Source organism: Molothrus ater, chromosome 2 (genome assembly GCF_012460135.2).
Source record: "Molothrus ater isolate BHLD 08-10-18 breed brown headed cowbird chromosome 2, BPBGC_Mater_1.1, whole genome shotgun sequence".
Classification (NCBI taxonomy): Eukaryota; Metazoa; Chordata; class Aves; order Passeriformes; family Icteridae; genus Molothrus; species Molothrus ater.
The window spans coordinates 28,438,090-28,453,540 of NC_050479.2; the positions used below are offsets into that span (position 1 = coordinate 28,438,090).

At 40.6% G+C, this 15,451-nt stretch overlaps 1 protein-coding gene across 1 annotated transcript in view; it reads left to right on the top strand.

Annotated features, from left to right (window-relative positions):
• Positions 1-229: 229 nt before the first annotated feature.
• UXS1 (UDP-glucuronate decarboxylase 1) overlaps positions 230-15,451 on the top strand; it is a 54,797-nt gene continuing 39,575 nt past the window's right edge. Inside the window, exons 1-3 of the mRNA XM_036386246.2 lie at positions 230-384; positions 11,837-11,864; positions 14,571-14,619. Coding sequence (XP_036242139.1) covers positions 288-384; positions 11,837-11,864; positions 14,571-14,619 — 174 coding nt within the window. The 5' untranslated portion in view covers positions 230-287. The remainder of the gene's footprint in view (positions 385-11,836; positions 11,865-14,570; positions 14,620-15,451) is intronic.

Consider the following 15,451-nt stretch of genomic DNA (forward strand, 5'->3'; position numbering starts at 1 on the left):
CGAGGCTAGCGGGAGGCTGCGGGCGCGCTCCATTCCCCGGGCACCCCGCAGGGACCGCGCGGCCGGGACCGGACCGCTTGTCATGAGGGAAGCGCGGGCCGCGCGCATGCGCCGCCACCGCTCCGGCCGCGTCCGCGGCCCGGGAGGGAAGGGGCGGGCGGGGGAGCGGGCGCGCGCTGCCGCCGCCGCGCCTGCGCGGGCGGTTCTGGGGCGGGCGGAGCGGGGCCGAGCGGAGCCGTGGGTGGCCGCGGCCGTGCCCGGCGCTCTGCGTGCCGCTGCCGCGGGGCATGGTGAGCAAGGGGCCGCTGCTGCGCCTGCTGACCGCCATCAACCGCAGGAAGATGAAGCTGCTCATGGGGCTCGCCTTCGTCGCCTACGTCGCCTGTGAGTGAGCGGGGGTGGGGGCGGGTCTGGCACGGCCATTCATTGCCCGCTGGCACGGCGCCCCCCGTCCCCTCCGCCCTGCCGTGCGGGAGAGGAGGAGGAGGAGGAAGGGGATGGGGAAGATGTGGCGGCGGCGGCACCTCCCGCACCCCGTTGCGCTGCCCGGTTGCGGGCGCGCCGCAGCTCTGGTCCGGCGGGGCAGGGGCTCCCCGCGGGAAGCTCCGGGCGCGGGGTTCGGGGCTCCTGCCCTGCGGAAACTTTGCCGCGTGCGGCCCTGCCGGGCGTCCCCCGGCAGCCGGCGCTCCCCTGCCCCGTCCCGAGCTCTTGCGGGGAGCGGTAAGGGCGGGACGTGGCTCCGCGAGTGTTTCCGCAGCCGCTCCTGTCCTCAGACCGCGCTTTGTCCGCCCCGATCGCCACCTGGTAGCGGTGAGCAGCCCTCAGGGAAGATTTTCCAGGGTAGGCCTCGTGTCTGGCTTTTGTAAAATCCTCCCAAGTCCTTTGAGGGCTAAATAAATGTTTGTTTATTAACTCGGCGCGTAGCTGGAGTTCTGAGAGCCGGGGAAGAGGCACAGAGGTACTTTAGAAAATCTTAGAATAGCCAGTGACGGGGATGTTTATGACTTCACTTACTAGCAGTGACTCAGATAGATTTAAATGGATTAAACGCTGTCCTGTCAGCTCTCTTCCCGTACTTATTTCTTCTGTTGCAATTTTAATTTATTTTATTTTAGCCGGTTTCGTTTTCAGACTCCGGTAGATTCTATGCGGACAGCACGATATCTTGTCAGTGCAGATAGGGAGCAAGCCGTTCTCTTGCTGCCTGAAGGCACATAGGTATAGGTGAGCTAGCTTTGGGGGTAGGTGTGTGCATCACATTTCAGATCCTTCCTTTGGATTTGGGAAGGTGGAGAGGTACAACACAAGTAATTTTGTTAGAGGGGTGGTGTTTCCTACCACAGAAACACAGCAATTCCCTTCATTACCATATGTTACTGTCTTTACTGGACCTCACTATTTAGGTGCTTCTGTTACCATTGAAGTTGTGTTTCAGCTCTGACTTTCAGGACAGTTTGTTTGTCCGAGTGAATTTAGGTCCCTTGCATCTTGACAGCTTAATGTCAGTTCCTTTCTTTGAAAGACTTACATGTTTTGCTAAGAGTGATAGTTTTCAAAACATAATTTAATAGGCTGCTATGAAAACTGGATTTGAGTGGTAGGTGACACAGTCATTGGGACCTAGCTATTGATTATATTCTCTGGACAGTAATTGGTGTTTGCTTTCTAACGTTGTGAGTAAAGTAGCCTTAAGGAGAAGCCTTCTGACTGCTTGTTTTTTGGGATTCAGAAGGAGAGGGACTGCAGGTCAGTGTGGCAAAAAAGTGGCTTGAAAAGGCAATAAGTTGGTGTCTGATGGGAACATGTTTTTTGCAAATCTAACATGCTGTGCTTTCCCATCTTTTGACTAGAGATCAAAAGTTGTGGAATCTTTAGGTGTCAGCTACATAGTATGGTATGGTATGGTAGCAGATGCCACAGCTCTATCAGATTCTAGGGAGAATATTTTTTGTTTGCTTTTCTCAGGAGTAATTATTTATGATCCCATTCACCTACCCTAAAAGGGTACTCCTCACAATGTTACTGAATCATCACTACACTCTGCTTGCAGTCAAATAATGCCTGACTGAAATAGCAGAGAATCTGAGAAAACTGAGCAGCTGGTGTAGGTGTATGTGCTGGCACTTCTTACATTCCTTCTTTCTGAAGTACTCTCCAAATGACTAAGTGTTTTTAGGCTGTGTGCCTCCTTTCCATGAATTTCTATTCAGTATTAGGGCATGGGCATTCAGACTTGCAGCACATTTTACAGGGAATGGAATAGTTGGCAAGGACAATATTTTTTTCTGAACTAGAGGACAGGACTTTTTAAATAGTGCCATTTTGTCAGCCTGTGTGTGAAACCCTGAGCAAATGTTTTGGGAACGTAATTTAGAAAAATATTGTATTCAATATCATTGAAATCTTTTGCCTTTGAATGCAAATTGGTTACAAAGGTGCCTGAAAACTTCTCTGTGCGAGTTTGCAAACTAGAGAAAGAACTTTTGCATACAGTTGAAAGGCTGTGAGCTATTTCACTCTCAAGAGTCATTGAGTGGCTCTCTTGGTAGTTTCACACAGTGGTGGATGGCTGGGCTGTGTTCATTATCTCTGCTCCCCATCCATACAATGACTGAAATTTCTTTGCTGTGCACCAGATGAAGGAGCTGGTCTGGACTGAGATCACCCTTTTGTGTTACAGCAGTTTGACAATGTGGGTATTCAACAGCTGTTTGGGCCCTGCTTGAGGAGGTGGTGCACAGTGGTAAAAAGGGATAAAAGCTGGCAGTGCTGCTGGCAGTGTTGCCATCACATGCTTTGCAGGTCTACACTTAGGAGCCTGTCTCCGCAGGAGTCCTGTTTACTTTGGTTGGAGTAGCATCATGACATGATATACACTGTTAGAGTCATATTATAAAACCCCTGGAACTCCTTTATGGACTTCAGTTGGTTCCCTAGTAGCACTTAGAGCCAGAAAGATCCTTACTTTGGATTTGAATTAAGGTAGTATTTGATGCCTCATTTCTGTAAGTCTAATTTATATTGGTTTTAAAAAATCATTCACTCAAAACATTGTGCTATGCATGGTTTGTATGTATAAAAATAGAATTCAAAAGGAGCATTTCTATGTAGCAGGCAATTAAAAGCTGTTGTGACTTAAGCAACTGTTTCCTGGAAAAAGGAAGTGAATAAAGTTTACCTTTACCTTTTCTGTAGGCCCTGGGTGAAAGGGGTGATGTTGTTCCCCACTGCCCAGGTGATGAATTTGGAGATACTGCAGCTAGCAAGCTGTCTGAATCACTCTGTAATATGTCAGGCTGCTAGTCAATTTTTTATTTATACTCTTCATAATTAGCTTAGTTGACTCACCTTCAGTGCTGTGTTCTTCTGTGAGCATTGCATGACTATACTATGCTACATATAGTGGGAAACCTTGCCCAGAGGTTGAGTTTGCATTGCCCTTTTTTAGAGAGAAAAAGTCTTCTGCTCCAACTTTCATTTAACCCCCAGCAGAAGTGCAGGAGTGCTAATGCTAATCAAAGTGGGGTGGAGGGGTGTGTGGAGGTGGACTGAAACAAATTCTTTCAGTCATGAGCTCCACTTACATCATGGAGTAAGCTGTTGTGAAACCACAGCTTCAGAACATGAGGTGATTATAGAAGTGAAGTGGGTTTAATTGATTTTTGTTGTCTGTAATGAGAAATGTAGACAGATCATAAAAGAGCAGTGAATTAAATCAATAATGTTAAAAAACTTCAGTGTCACCACAATATGAATAACTTATATGCAGGCTGAGAGTGTTCTTCTGTTTTTAAAAACCCCATCTGTGTGATGGGATGTCAATACATAGACACCTTAAGCTCACTCCCTTGGAAGTTTTAAGAGTATATATATATATTCAGCTTTATATGGACGTGCAACCATGCTTCAGTGGTACTGTCTTTGCAGAATCAGAACCTATTTAAGTTGTTGGAAATGCACTTAGAATCTTGTAGTCAGGATTTAAAGACCAGAGCTCATCAATCTGCATGGTTTGGTTTAATCTTGATGCTACTGTAAATAATCTGCTGATGTATGACAGGGCAGTTGCATGTTCTTAATGAAAAAGTTAAGAGCTCTATTTTTGGTAAAGTAGAGCAGTTCTCTTTACTCATTTGTAGATCAAATGGTTCTCAGGAAGTATATCAGTAGCCTTTTTCCTTTTCCCAGGGGAAAATGGAATAGTAGGGTGCTGTCATGAGATCTAAGCTCAAGACCTCGTTTCCTTTGTAAGATAAGTTATAGCACAGCTATTAGAACAACTTAAAATCAAATGTCAAAATAATGTGAGGGAAGTACATCCCGTAGTATAGTGGCTTGACTTTTCACAGCATTTGCTAGTTTCCATGGTTGTTATCCTTTGTTTTATAGGATTAGCCTTTTTTTTGTCAATTTTTCATCAGCTAGGAAGAATACAATATTCGCGTCTCAAAATATCGAGGTGTGAGTGAGCTTTCCAGTTTGAATCTCACCAGCCCCTTGCATGCTGCTTGTCTTGCATATGTTCAAAACGAAGATTAAATGTTACTTAATGTTTTGTTTTGATAAGCTTTTACTTCCACTTTTCGTAATAGAAGAGCAGTTATCAAGTTGGTCCTCCCCTATTGCTTCAGGGTGTCTCAGTGTTAATCAGCATCAGAAATCTTCCTTCCCCAGCCATTTTTAACTAGATGTCAGGACTGATTGGCCATGGAAGAGTTCAAAATGGTTGTGTAGGATATCAGGCTTGCTGGCTGGGTTCACATTCACCAAGTTGCCTTTCATTTGTGGGTTTATGCAAATAGGCTCACTGTTGTAAGAGCTTCCACTTCCTTGCTTGTCAGGCTTGCAACTAGCTGTACTCCTGTAGCTTATGAAAATTTGTTCATGCTTCAGTTGTTTGTCAGGAATAGATGGACTCTGACTATGCCTTGCTAGCCATGATGTTTTAAAACAATTTTTGGCATCTGGAGAAATTAATCTTATGGTTCCTCTCTTATCTCCATTTAATATTTGTCTTTCATCTTTTACCTCCACTTAGTATTTGTCTCTTCTGCAGCATGTGCAGGAGACAGCCTGGTCATCATTCCACTCAAGGACAAACACTCCTTCTTTATCCTCTGTTTTTGCAAAGGGAAATATTTCTCTGACATTTATATTGCTAGTCTCTTTTTTTCTAAGGTTAGTTGACCAAAGCAGAGGTTGGTTGAAACTGGTAGTTTTCAGCATCTCATTTATGGACTGGAGAGAGAGAGAGGTGGAGGTTATGGCATCAATTTACCTGAAGGGGTTTGTGAAAGGTAGCTGGGAAAAGTGAATTTGTTTGTTACAGTGCTGACCATTGGAACATTCTCTGAGTCCACTGAAAACAATCTTAGCTATCAACAGATGGGTCAGTGGAGGAGCAGTGGTAAGAATGATATGCTGAAGATATGAGGCAGGAAGGAGTAGGAACAGAGAACTTGAAAAAAGACTAAATAGAAAATTTCAAGAGAATTTTCCATCTGGGAAACTAAGAACAAAATTCAGTCATAAAGTGATGATGCTAATTGAAATGTAAGAAAAAGTACCCTTGGCTACCTTCCTATGCAGTATGAAGCTCCATTAACTCTTGTAAAGAAAGAAAATTTGCATAATGTTATATCACACAGCTGTGGGAGAGTATTGGCTTGCCAAGGTGTAAGCGTTTGTTCTTAAGAGAGTGGAGAAATTTCCTGGTGGTTGTGTTGCCTTTGTTTTGCTAGTTGATGACTAGCTGAAGGGTTGACACAGAGCTGCAGTGGTGCTGTCCAAGATACAGAGAGAGCATCTTTCCCTTAGCAAACCCTGTGTCTTTGTGTCTAGGATACTTCTCATGTGGGAATAGTTCCTATCTGCTGTCTTTGATTTGGGGCAGGAACTTTACTGTTGAGCAAGGCATCAGTTCGGGAGATGCAACAAGAACTATTTGCCATACAGAGATAGATTTAGACTTACCAGAGGTGTATTTTCTTTTTAATCTTTTTTAATACTCAAGTTGTTGTACTTTCCCCAAAGGCATGATCATAGACTTCATTCAGGAAAGTGACATTTCTTATTACAAAGTTATGATTAGTAATCGTATGTTCTTATCTCCACTAATATTGTGAAATGCACTCATCAGTAAAATAATTTTCTAAAGCAAATTGACATACTGCTGGAATTACAAATGGACTACAGTTGAGAGGGTTTTTTTATTCCTAAGGAATCAAGACTATAAAAGGTGATTTTAAATATATTGGGCAAATCATAAAATGGTTTGCATTGGATGAGACTTTTAAAGATCATCTAATCCAGCCCCCCACTTCCCTGGGGGAATGTTCTACATCTTTCAGTAGAACAGGTTGCTTAGAGCCCTGTCCAACCTCATGTTGTTTCCAGGTGTGGGCCATCCACAACTTTTCTGGGCAACCTGTTCAAGGCTTGCCACTCTCATAGTAAAGAATTGCTTCCTTGCATCTTACTTAAACCTACTGTCTTTCAGGCTAGCACCATTTCCTCTTAAGGGTCCTCTCACTACAGGCCTTGCTGGAAAGTTTTTCTTCATTGTTCTTGTTAGCCCCTTTTAAGTAAAGCCACAGTAAGGTCTCTTCAGAGCCTTTTCTTCTCCAGGCTTTTCTAGCCAGCTCTCTCAGTCCTGGTAGGAGAGGGGTTTCTATTCCTCTGACCATGTGCAGGTGGTGTCTCATGAGAGTGGAGTAAAGAGGAAGAATCACCTCAGTTGACAGGGTGACCACACTTCTTTTGGTGCTGCCCAGTGTTTTTGATTTGTTTTCTGAGCTGAAAGTGCATATTGCCATTTCATGTCCAAATTTTCTACCAGTACCCCCAGGACCTGCCTGACAGGGCTGCTCTCAGTCCTCTTGTAACCCAGGCTGTACTCACACTGGTTGTTGCTCCAACCCAGGTGCAGGACCTTGCACTCTATGAGGTTCATGTTTGCCCATTCCTTAAGCTTGTCATTGTCCCTCTGGATGACATCCCTTCCCTCAATACACTTACCAGCTCAGTGTCATCTGCAGACTTGCTGAGGATGGGCTCAATGCTGTGTCTGTGTCGTTAATGGAGATACTGAGCAGTACTGGTCCCAGTGCACCCCTCTGACGGACACCAGTTGTTACTGATCTCCCCCTGGGCACTGAGCCCTGGGTGCAGCCACCCAGCTGCCATCTCTTGAGTAGTCCATCAAAGTCATATTTCTCGATTTAGCCACAAGATGTTGTGTGGGAAATAATAGTTTCCTAAAGAAAATAATTGTTTTATTTACATTATTAAATATGTAAAATAATTAAATTAAAACTTTAATGCAATTGTATTAAAAGCATTTTATGATTTCCCTTTACATATTCTCCCTTTTTGTCAGGTTTGTCTGGAAACTAAAACCTTATATATTCCAGGAGACTGAAGTTGCTGAGTGACTGTTGAGAGCCAGATTTAAGCAAAAAAAAAAAAAAAGAAAGAAACCCAAACCCTTTTTTGAATGCTGTTGCATCTCTCTGAAATGGAAAATTTGACGCAATTCACTTTGGATGTTCAGAGCATAGTTTGCTCTAAAAATTCTGATTATGACTGTATATCAATTCATATTTTTCCTGCATGCTGTTTTTGTGAAATCTATTTGTAACAAACATCATCTTGTAATCTCTATATTTTGTGGAGCAGAAGTTGAAAGGTGGATGATACAGGGAAAAATCCCTGTGCTTTCAGCTAAATCTATTTAGACAAAAGTTTGTATAAAAGTTTCTTTAACAGTCCTGAAAATGCAAACAACAAAGCAATTGGGAAAGAATATGGTTTTAAAAGAGATTGCATCTGTTTTGGTACTCTATGGACATCATGGTTTTGCTTTTTAAAATATCTGTTTTAAAATGTATGTGATGCTGAAACTAGTGATGTCACTAATAATTTCAGATTGAGTGTATTTACTGTTGAGGGCCTGTGGTAGTCTGTGACTTGATTTTTATGTCATTTAAAGAGACCATAAAGGAGGGATAAAGATACAGGCTTCTTTTAGGATTGTGTTGTAGGCATGATTGGTTTGTATCCAAAGGATAAGCTCCTGGACTATTCCTTTGCTGACAGTATCCCTGTCATTGCAGTCCTCTGCATTCAGCATCATTTCAGAGTGGGGCTTCTCTAGAAAAACTAAACAAACTTCTAAATTTTCAGGAATGTAAATATATTCAGTAGGAACAAAACCAACGCCAAATTCTTTACTCATATATGACTAATTGCCTTTAAGGGAGCTTTGAGAAGTCTTGAAAACCTACAACAATTTTACTGTAAGACTGTGCCTGCCAGGTAGTTACAGCCTAATCTCAGTGGCTGGGGAAAGAAACAAAAAAGCATTTGGGTTTTCTACAAACCTTGAGTGATTAATGTTTAGTCAGATAAATGTAAATACCTCTTTAATAAAAATACTGCGATTACAGAAATATTTTCTTTTATAAAAGAGACTCTTTTAGAGAGTTCTTCATCATTTCACTCAAGAGATGATGTCCTTCCCTGGAAGCCTTCACTTTAAAGTGAAATGTCTGTGGGAATGATTAATGGTTAATTTACTTTACTCTTCATAGTACTTGCAATTAATCCTTGCAAAAATGCTACAATAAAAATTATTTCATTATTTTATGAAAAGGATGCAAAGGGGAAAAAAAACACCTCAAATAGGTGTAGTCCTATTTTTACTCTTCCTACAGCCCATTAAACCAGGCTACAACAATTCAGATATTCTGCTCACTTCCCTAATGCCAATTTGCTATGACCTTAATCAGTCAATGGGTGAGGTTTACAATCCGTCTTTGAAAGTAGAAGCCCTGTCTCCTTCTGTTGTAGGTGAGTGTCTGAATTGTTAGGTTACAAGTCATGCTTCTGTCTAGTCCAGTGAATCATGAATTCTTCCCTTGCACAGAGTTTTGGTAGATGGCAGGAAGACTGTTTATGAATGCCCTCTAGTTGGATAAGTTGGAAGTTCTTCACAGAGTATGTTCTGTGTGGCTGTGGGGGGGTGAGGATGTTAAATCTCTACAGTCTGAGAATTGGCACAGGACTATTATCCTGGATTAATACCTTTTGGCTTAAAAGATTTGGCTTTAGACTTGAATTTTTAAAACTGGCTTTTACAGTGAAGTTCTGGGTTGTGTTAGTGTTTGCTCAAATTTGGTCCATTAGGAGTCTCATGCTTTTGAAAGCTGGGTTTGTGTAGTGCCTAATTTGTGACCTTGCTGATGTGGAAGATTTTTCTTAACCATCTGTGTTTGCAGACTTTTGGGGCCTGAACTTGATGGGCCTGTCAAGTGGTTTTGTGATGCCTGTAAGGATTTTCATCTTGAATTTAGGCTTGTAATTTTCATCATTCTCCTTGTGGATTTGGACCTACTTACCTCTGTGTTTCCATGATTCTTGCCTGAATGTCAAACCAGCCTTGACTTGACCTTTAGGGCAAGGAAATCCTCTGTGAGCCAGGCGTGATTCTGGTTCTGCTGCTGGGTAAGCACATTATATAAACAGCTGTGTATTTGGAAGAAAAACAGCCAAACCTTATTTCCACTCTTGTACAAAAATATTAGCTCTGATCCCTTCAACCTTGGTGTAAGCTCCATGTGAGCACCAGTAGCCAGAGATCCTTTTTAGAATTGCATATTCAGAATCCTTTATGAAGGCAGTCAGTATGTTGAAGTGAGTTTTTGCAATATCTCTCTACACATGAGAGACTTCAGGGTTCTTCAGATCTCTCTGTATGATAGTTCCTGTGTGATTAATTTTGCAATTTTTTTTTTTTAGTGGTACCCAGTACACTTTGGAAAAGTTTAATGCAAGGTCATGTTCTCCTACAGAATTGAGATATCAAAAACAGTGTTTCTGCAAGGATGTGAATGCCTTTTTGAGCTTCCCTTCCCTGCTGTGGACACTGAGCACACACAAGTCACATGTTTTCTTTAGGAAGCCAGTTCTTTGAATGCAACGTGGCTTCACTGTCTTTGCAACAAAACTGGGAGGGTGGTATTTGTTGCAGCTGGCAACTCTTTTTTTTTTTCTTCTTCAATCAGTTCCTACTTCACCAGCTAAACCCAGATGCTTCCTGCCACTGCATAACCACTTACATTCTGTTTTCTGTAGCCCAGAAAAATAATTCTTTGTAAGTATAGCTCAGTCCTGTTTAACTGAAGAATTCTTTACCTGTTACTGCCGGATTGTCATCACTCATTGAAAGAAAAGTGTTTTTTTCCTTAGTGTTGTCATACATAATTCTAAAATCCTAGCCAGAGGGTAAATATCTTGAATTTACTGTGCTGAACACTGTATTCTGTTTTCAGCACATTAAATTTACTTTATCTAGTTGACACAAAATCCAGGTTATTTAAAAATTCAGTTGGATTTTATGGGTCATTTGTTCTAATATAATAAAGCTCCCCTATCTTTTCCCCAGAAGATGACAGGTGTTTTTATGGTATCACCACAGATAACACAGAGCCCTCCTACAGCTTGTTTCTTAGTCTGTCATGGATTCTTTTGAGTTACTCGTGAATTACTCAGCAGCACTCAGCACTTAAAAACAGTTCAGTAGCTTTCCCATCCCCTGAAGGCTAGAACAACTGCATTACTGAATCCTTATTTGTGTCATCCTCACTCCTCCTTCTTGGGAATGTCTCATTTCTCCTGCCTGGAAGGTGCCTGTGACTGTAGCAGTATTTTTGGTTTTGTTTCTGTAACACCTTATCCATGAGCTCATTGAGTAATAGTGATGGAAATGTATGTGCAAAGCCTAAAGGTAGGCAAAATATTTTACAGCTTACAAAATCTGTGGACACTTTAGAAGTTTTCTGTATGTATGGTAATACTGCATAGGCTACTCCCTAAGACCCAATGTAATTTGGTCCTTAGCTTGAGCCTTGTCTCTTAAAGAGCAACTCCAGAATGATTTTCTGGAGATGCTTGGAGTATATTTCTTGTGTTGCTTGTTTTGCAAAATCCCTTACAGAACTGTTCCATGTTAAACTTGTTTATCTTGATGATGCAAAGTTGTCAAGTGTTCGTTGTCAGTGTAGCCTGGTTTATGGCTTCTAATTTTTTCACTTTAAACTACAATCTGTTTCCTAGTTGAAAGTTAAAAGTAAAGTCAGTGTTCTCATAGTCTTCCTATAATCTCCTAAGCCCTGACCAGTTACATCTTTTGGTCTTTGATTTTATATTGTGATTTATCTTTCTATAAAACTTTTTCCATACAAAGAGTAATAAATGAGTTTTGTTTGCTCACTTGTAATATAACTTACATTGCTTACTTGCAATATAACTTACATTGTAAGTTATATTGCTTAGGTGTCTTTTGTGGTTACATCACATTATATATGTATTTAGACAGAATTATATGTGTACACAAGCACTTGCTACCTTTAATGCTGGACTCCTGAGGCACCTCTTTGGACTGGTTTAGCTCTAGCCTGTAATGGCCAGTCTTTTGTCACTCTGCAGTTTCCAATTTGTGTGGTTCAGGTCCACAGGGCTCTTTTCTTGCTCTTGTCGTTTTTTCCAGTATCCCTAATAAACAAGTGTTCTGATTTATCCAATCTGTGTGCAGTCCCAAATTACAGGTTAGATAATTCCTGCGTATTTTTTTACAGTCCCATGTAATATCATCAGAATTCCACCCATACTCTGAAACTGTGTTCTAGACACTTATGTATGGGAGGTGTATATGTAACTTAGTTTGTGATTGGCATACTTAATATTGTCTTAAATTCCATCTGATGATAATAGGAAAAAATTACTTTGGGTACTGCTGTATGACATTTGTAATCTTTTCTCTCTTCTTATTTTCCAGCTGTATGGGGAAATTTTGTCAATATGAGGTAATGTATAAAATTTTTGTATTGACTGTCCTTATATTTAATAAAATTAACTTACCTTTCCTATCAATATATGTATAAAGCAGGGAGAAAAACAGCAGCTCACACTTTTGTTTGGGTGGTTGCTAAGTAGCTGATACCATTTTTTTTAAATAAAAAGTGTTCAGTCTCAAAAATGGTTGTATATTTGCTGTAGATCTCATCTGGAATTTTACTGACACTTCATCTGCTTTTCTTTTTACGAATTCATCTTCTGATTTTGGCCAGTTGGTTGGCATACCTGTTTGTATAGGCTTGGATTCTGCTTTTCCTTAGCACAGATGTGACTGTATCTCAGTGATAATGTGGGCTTAAATATTGAAGAGCAGCACATTGTCCACTGCTTCCCATTATTATATTTCTGTACCTAGAATCAGAAATGTGCTTTGGAGAGTTTTTTCTTCCTCCACAGTTAATTGGTAGAAAATCTGATGATTTAACTGCTGAAAAGCAGAAAATCCTGCATTGTCCCCTAGAATTTTTTCATTTAGAAACAGAAAGACAATATGTATGCAGAACATGCAGATTTCCACATTTCTGCTTGCATGTGAGTTTGTCCTGCAGGAAAATTCACTGGGAAGACACAGCTGCAAAAGAAATTGAAGAGAATATGGGGACAGCTTGTTCCCTACAGCAAAGTCATTGTGTATAGAGGACAAAATATTTTACCATGTTGTTTTGCTAGTAAGGGGTTTTGGTATTCTGTTGCCACTTCTAGCAGCACATAGTAAGGAAAGTTTGAGACAAAATAAGAATAAGAATAATAATGAATTTTCTCTAGGCTCTAATGCACCCCTGACAGCTTACCCTGGGAGTCTGTTCCTATCCCACTCTCCTCCTCTCGGAGTTTCCCACCCTTGATGCAAAGAGTGCTCAGCTGTCAGACAAACAGCTGCTGGGCTGCTGTAGGTTGCAGATGGAGATATCAGTTAGATTACCATGTTATCATGACCAATGAACTATGGCAGCTTAGCAGCTGTTACATGAACAGCTGAGCATTTCTTAACAAAGGACAAGAACCTCAGAGAGGGGTTTGAGGAGGACAGGTGGGTGTGGGATCCTGATATTCCTGTTTATTTCCTGATCCTGTTTATTTCCTGATAAACGGTCCTTACAAATTCTGCCACTACCTGCCTCTGAATTCTTGTTTGAGATGTCCTTTTTAGAGCTGTTGAGGGTGAAAATTATTTCTGAGGGACTGATGTTGGTCCTCAGCCAGTAAGATTGTCTTCATTAGGAAGAAATGCTCATAAAAAAATAGATTGCTGAGTGGCCAGGCCTTGAGTTGCAGGATTTTACTGTGAGTAAAAAAAGTAGGAACTATTTTTGAGGGGAACTTCTTAAATTCTGAGGGGGTTTCCAAATTTTCCTTGCTCACTTATAAGAGAGGAAAGACTATCTGTTCCACAGTTGTTTGCATAGTTTTTTGTAAATTTCTGTTACTTGGGTAAACATTTTCAAAATCCACCAGGATAGCTTAAAACCACTTCTTTATAGTACATTCATTCAACATTAGCTTCAGGGTTTTTATTGCCACTAGTGCAATAAATGACAGCTTGGTTTGAACAGATAGTTCAGGGAATGTGTGTCTTACCGTTGGAATTTACTGTATTCTTTAGAGATACAAATGAATCTGGTCAGTTAGGTCTTTGCCTCAGTAATAGACGGAGTTGACTTTCTTAAAAAGTGAGTTTTACAGAGGGTTATGAAGGGAATCATTGCTTTAACTTCTAACAGTGTGGTGTATATATATATATATCTGCTTAACAAAGGATCTTCTGTTTCTCTAGGTGTAGTGAGTTCAGGTCCCAACTAAAGGAGCTCTGTTTTCACTTGAAAGTACTGCATTTTATGTTGGATACCCATGATTCCTCTAATATGCAAAAACTTAACTCCTGTGAGATAAATAATTCCCCTTTCAGAAGGTTTAATTGAAAAAAAACCCCAAAAACATAGTAACACAAATGTTAGAAAAATTACATAACCTTGATACAAGAGGTAGAATTTAAAAATGCATATTCTACGCTTGTAAAAGTTTGCTCAAAAGTGAACATAACTGAGACACTTTACCCAGTTAGGTGCTAAATAAGACCACACAGATTTGTGCAAGACACTGGCCTTTTTAGACCGTATTCTATTTTCATGAGTTACCACAACATACTTCATCCTTGGCCTCATGTCAAATGAGTAACATTTGTGTGAGAAGTCAGTATTGCCCATCAGGCAGTTACTGAAGATGTGTTTTAGTGCAGTTGGGGTTTTTTCCCATGTGTTTGGAAAAGTTCAAAGTCAAAGTGGCATACATTTGCCTAAGGGAAAAAGTGTCAGCATACAGTTGGCAGAGACCCTCCAAGAGACGTTTTGGGCTTTTGCACAGTAAATTTGCACTCAAAACCAGTAATTAGACACTTTTCTAAAATACAGGTAATTTTCTATGTAAAATGAATGTCATTTTTATTTGTACTGGTCTTTCCTGTGGGCTTGGTTCAGTTTCTGCCAAACTGATGGATTTCAATGGAAATTAGACCATCCTCTTTAATTTGTTTTAATTATGTTTTTGAAATAATACTAACTTGAGGTGCTTTGAGGGTGCTGCTTTAATACGATGCTGGTGCAGTGGAGCAGTTATTGCTTAGGTGTGGATTATTGTTTTTCTTTTCTTGCCCACAGGTCTCTTCAAGAAAATGGGGATCAGAAGGTGGAAAGTAGAATAGAGGAGGTTAGTTTGCTAATAGTTGTAATCTGTTTTATTTTCAGTTCTCCATTTTACTCATTTCATATTGAAGTGGTATATTTAGTTTATATTTAGCTGTATCTCCTTATTCTTGATTCTGCTAAAACCAAAGCATTGGATTTGTGTCTGTACATAAGTTTTTGAACTGTTCTTCACTCTAGTGTAGTTTTTAATTGATCTCTGACTCCATTTTATTTTCATTAAAACCTTTCTTGAAAGTGACAGATCTGCTGATACATTTACCGCAGAGACTATGGTAGAATTCTCCCAAGAACTGTTTTATTTGTTACTTAAAGGATGTACACAAATTCTTTCCTCTGACTGCCTTACAAAATGTGAAGTATTTACAAGGTGCATTACAAATTTGAAGGTGCCCAAAATTGCTTTGCTTTGTTCTTAACTAATGAATAAATATAGCAATGTTTATGGCTGGGAAGGGTGCAGTGCCAAGGCTTTAAGCACAAGTCCTGGCAATTTCTGGAGTAGATATGGGGACTGAACTTACTGGTGGTTCTGGACTGCTGTACCAATACCTCTGAATTTCCATTTCAGCCTTAGTTTATTGTGAAATATTGTGAATGTGTGCAATGGATGTTTCTCCAAATGTTTCAGCCTTCCCATCTAATAACAATAAAACAAAGTATTAAATAGATAGAGAAGTCCTCGAGGTTGATACCCCTTACCCTTGTTGTATGTGTTCCTGTGCTAGTGTAGCCTGGTCTGCCTGTTGTCTTGCATTCCAGCAGTTTTATATAGCAGTTGTTCCTCTGGACACAGAGAGCAGCCTACTGAAATTGCTTAAAATCAGTGGAGAGCC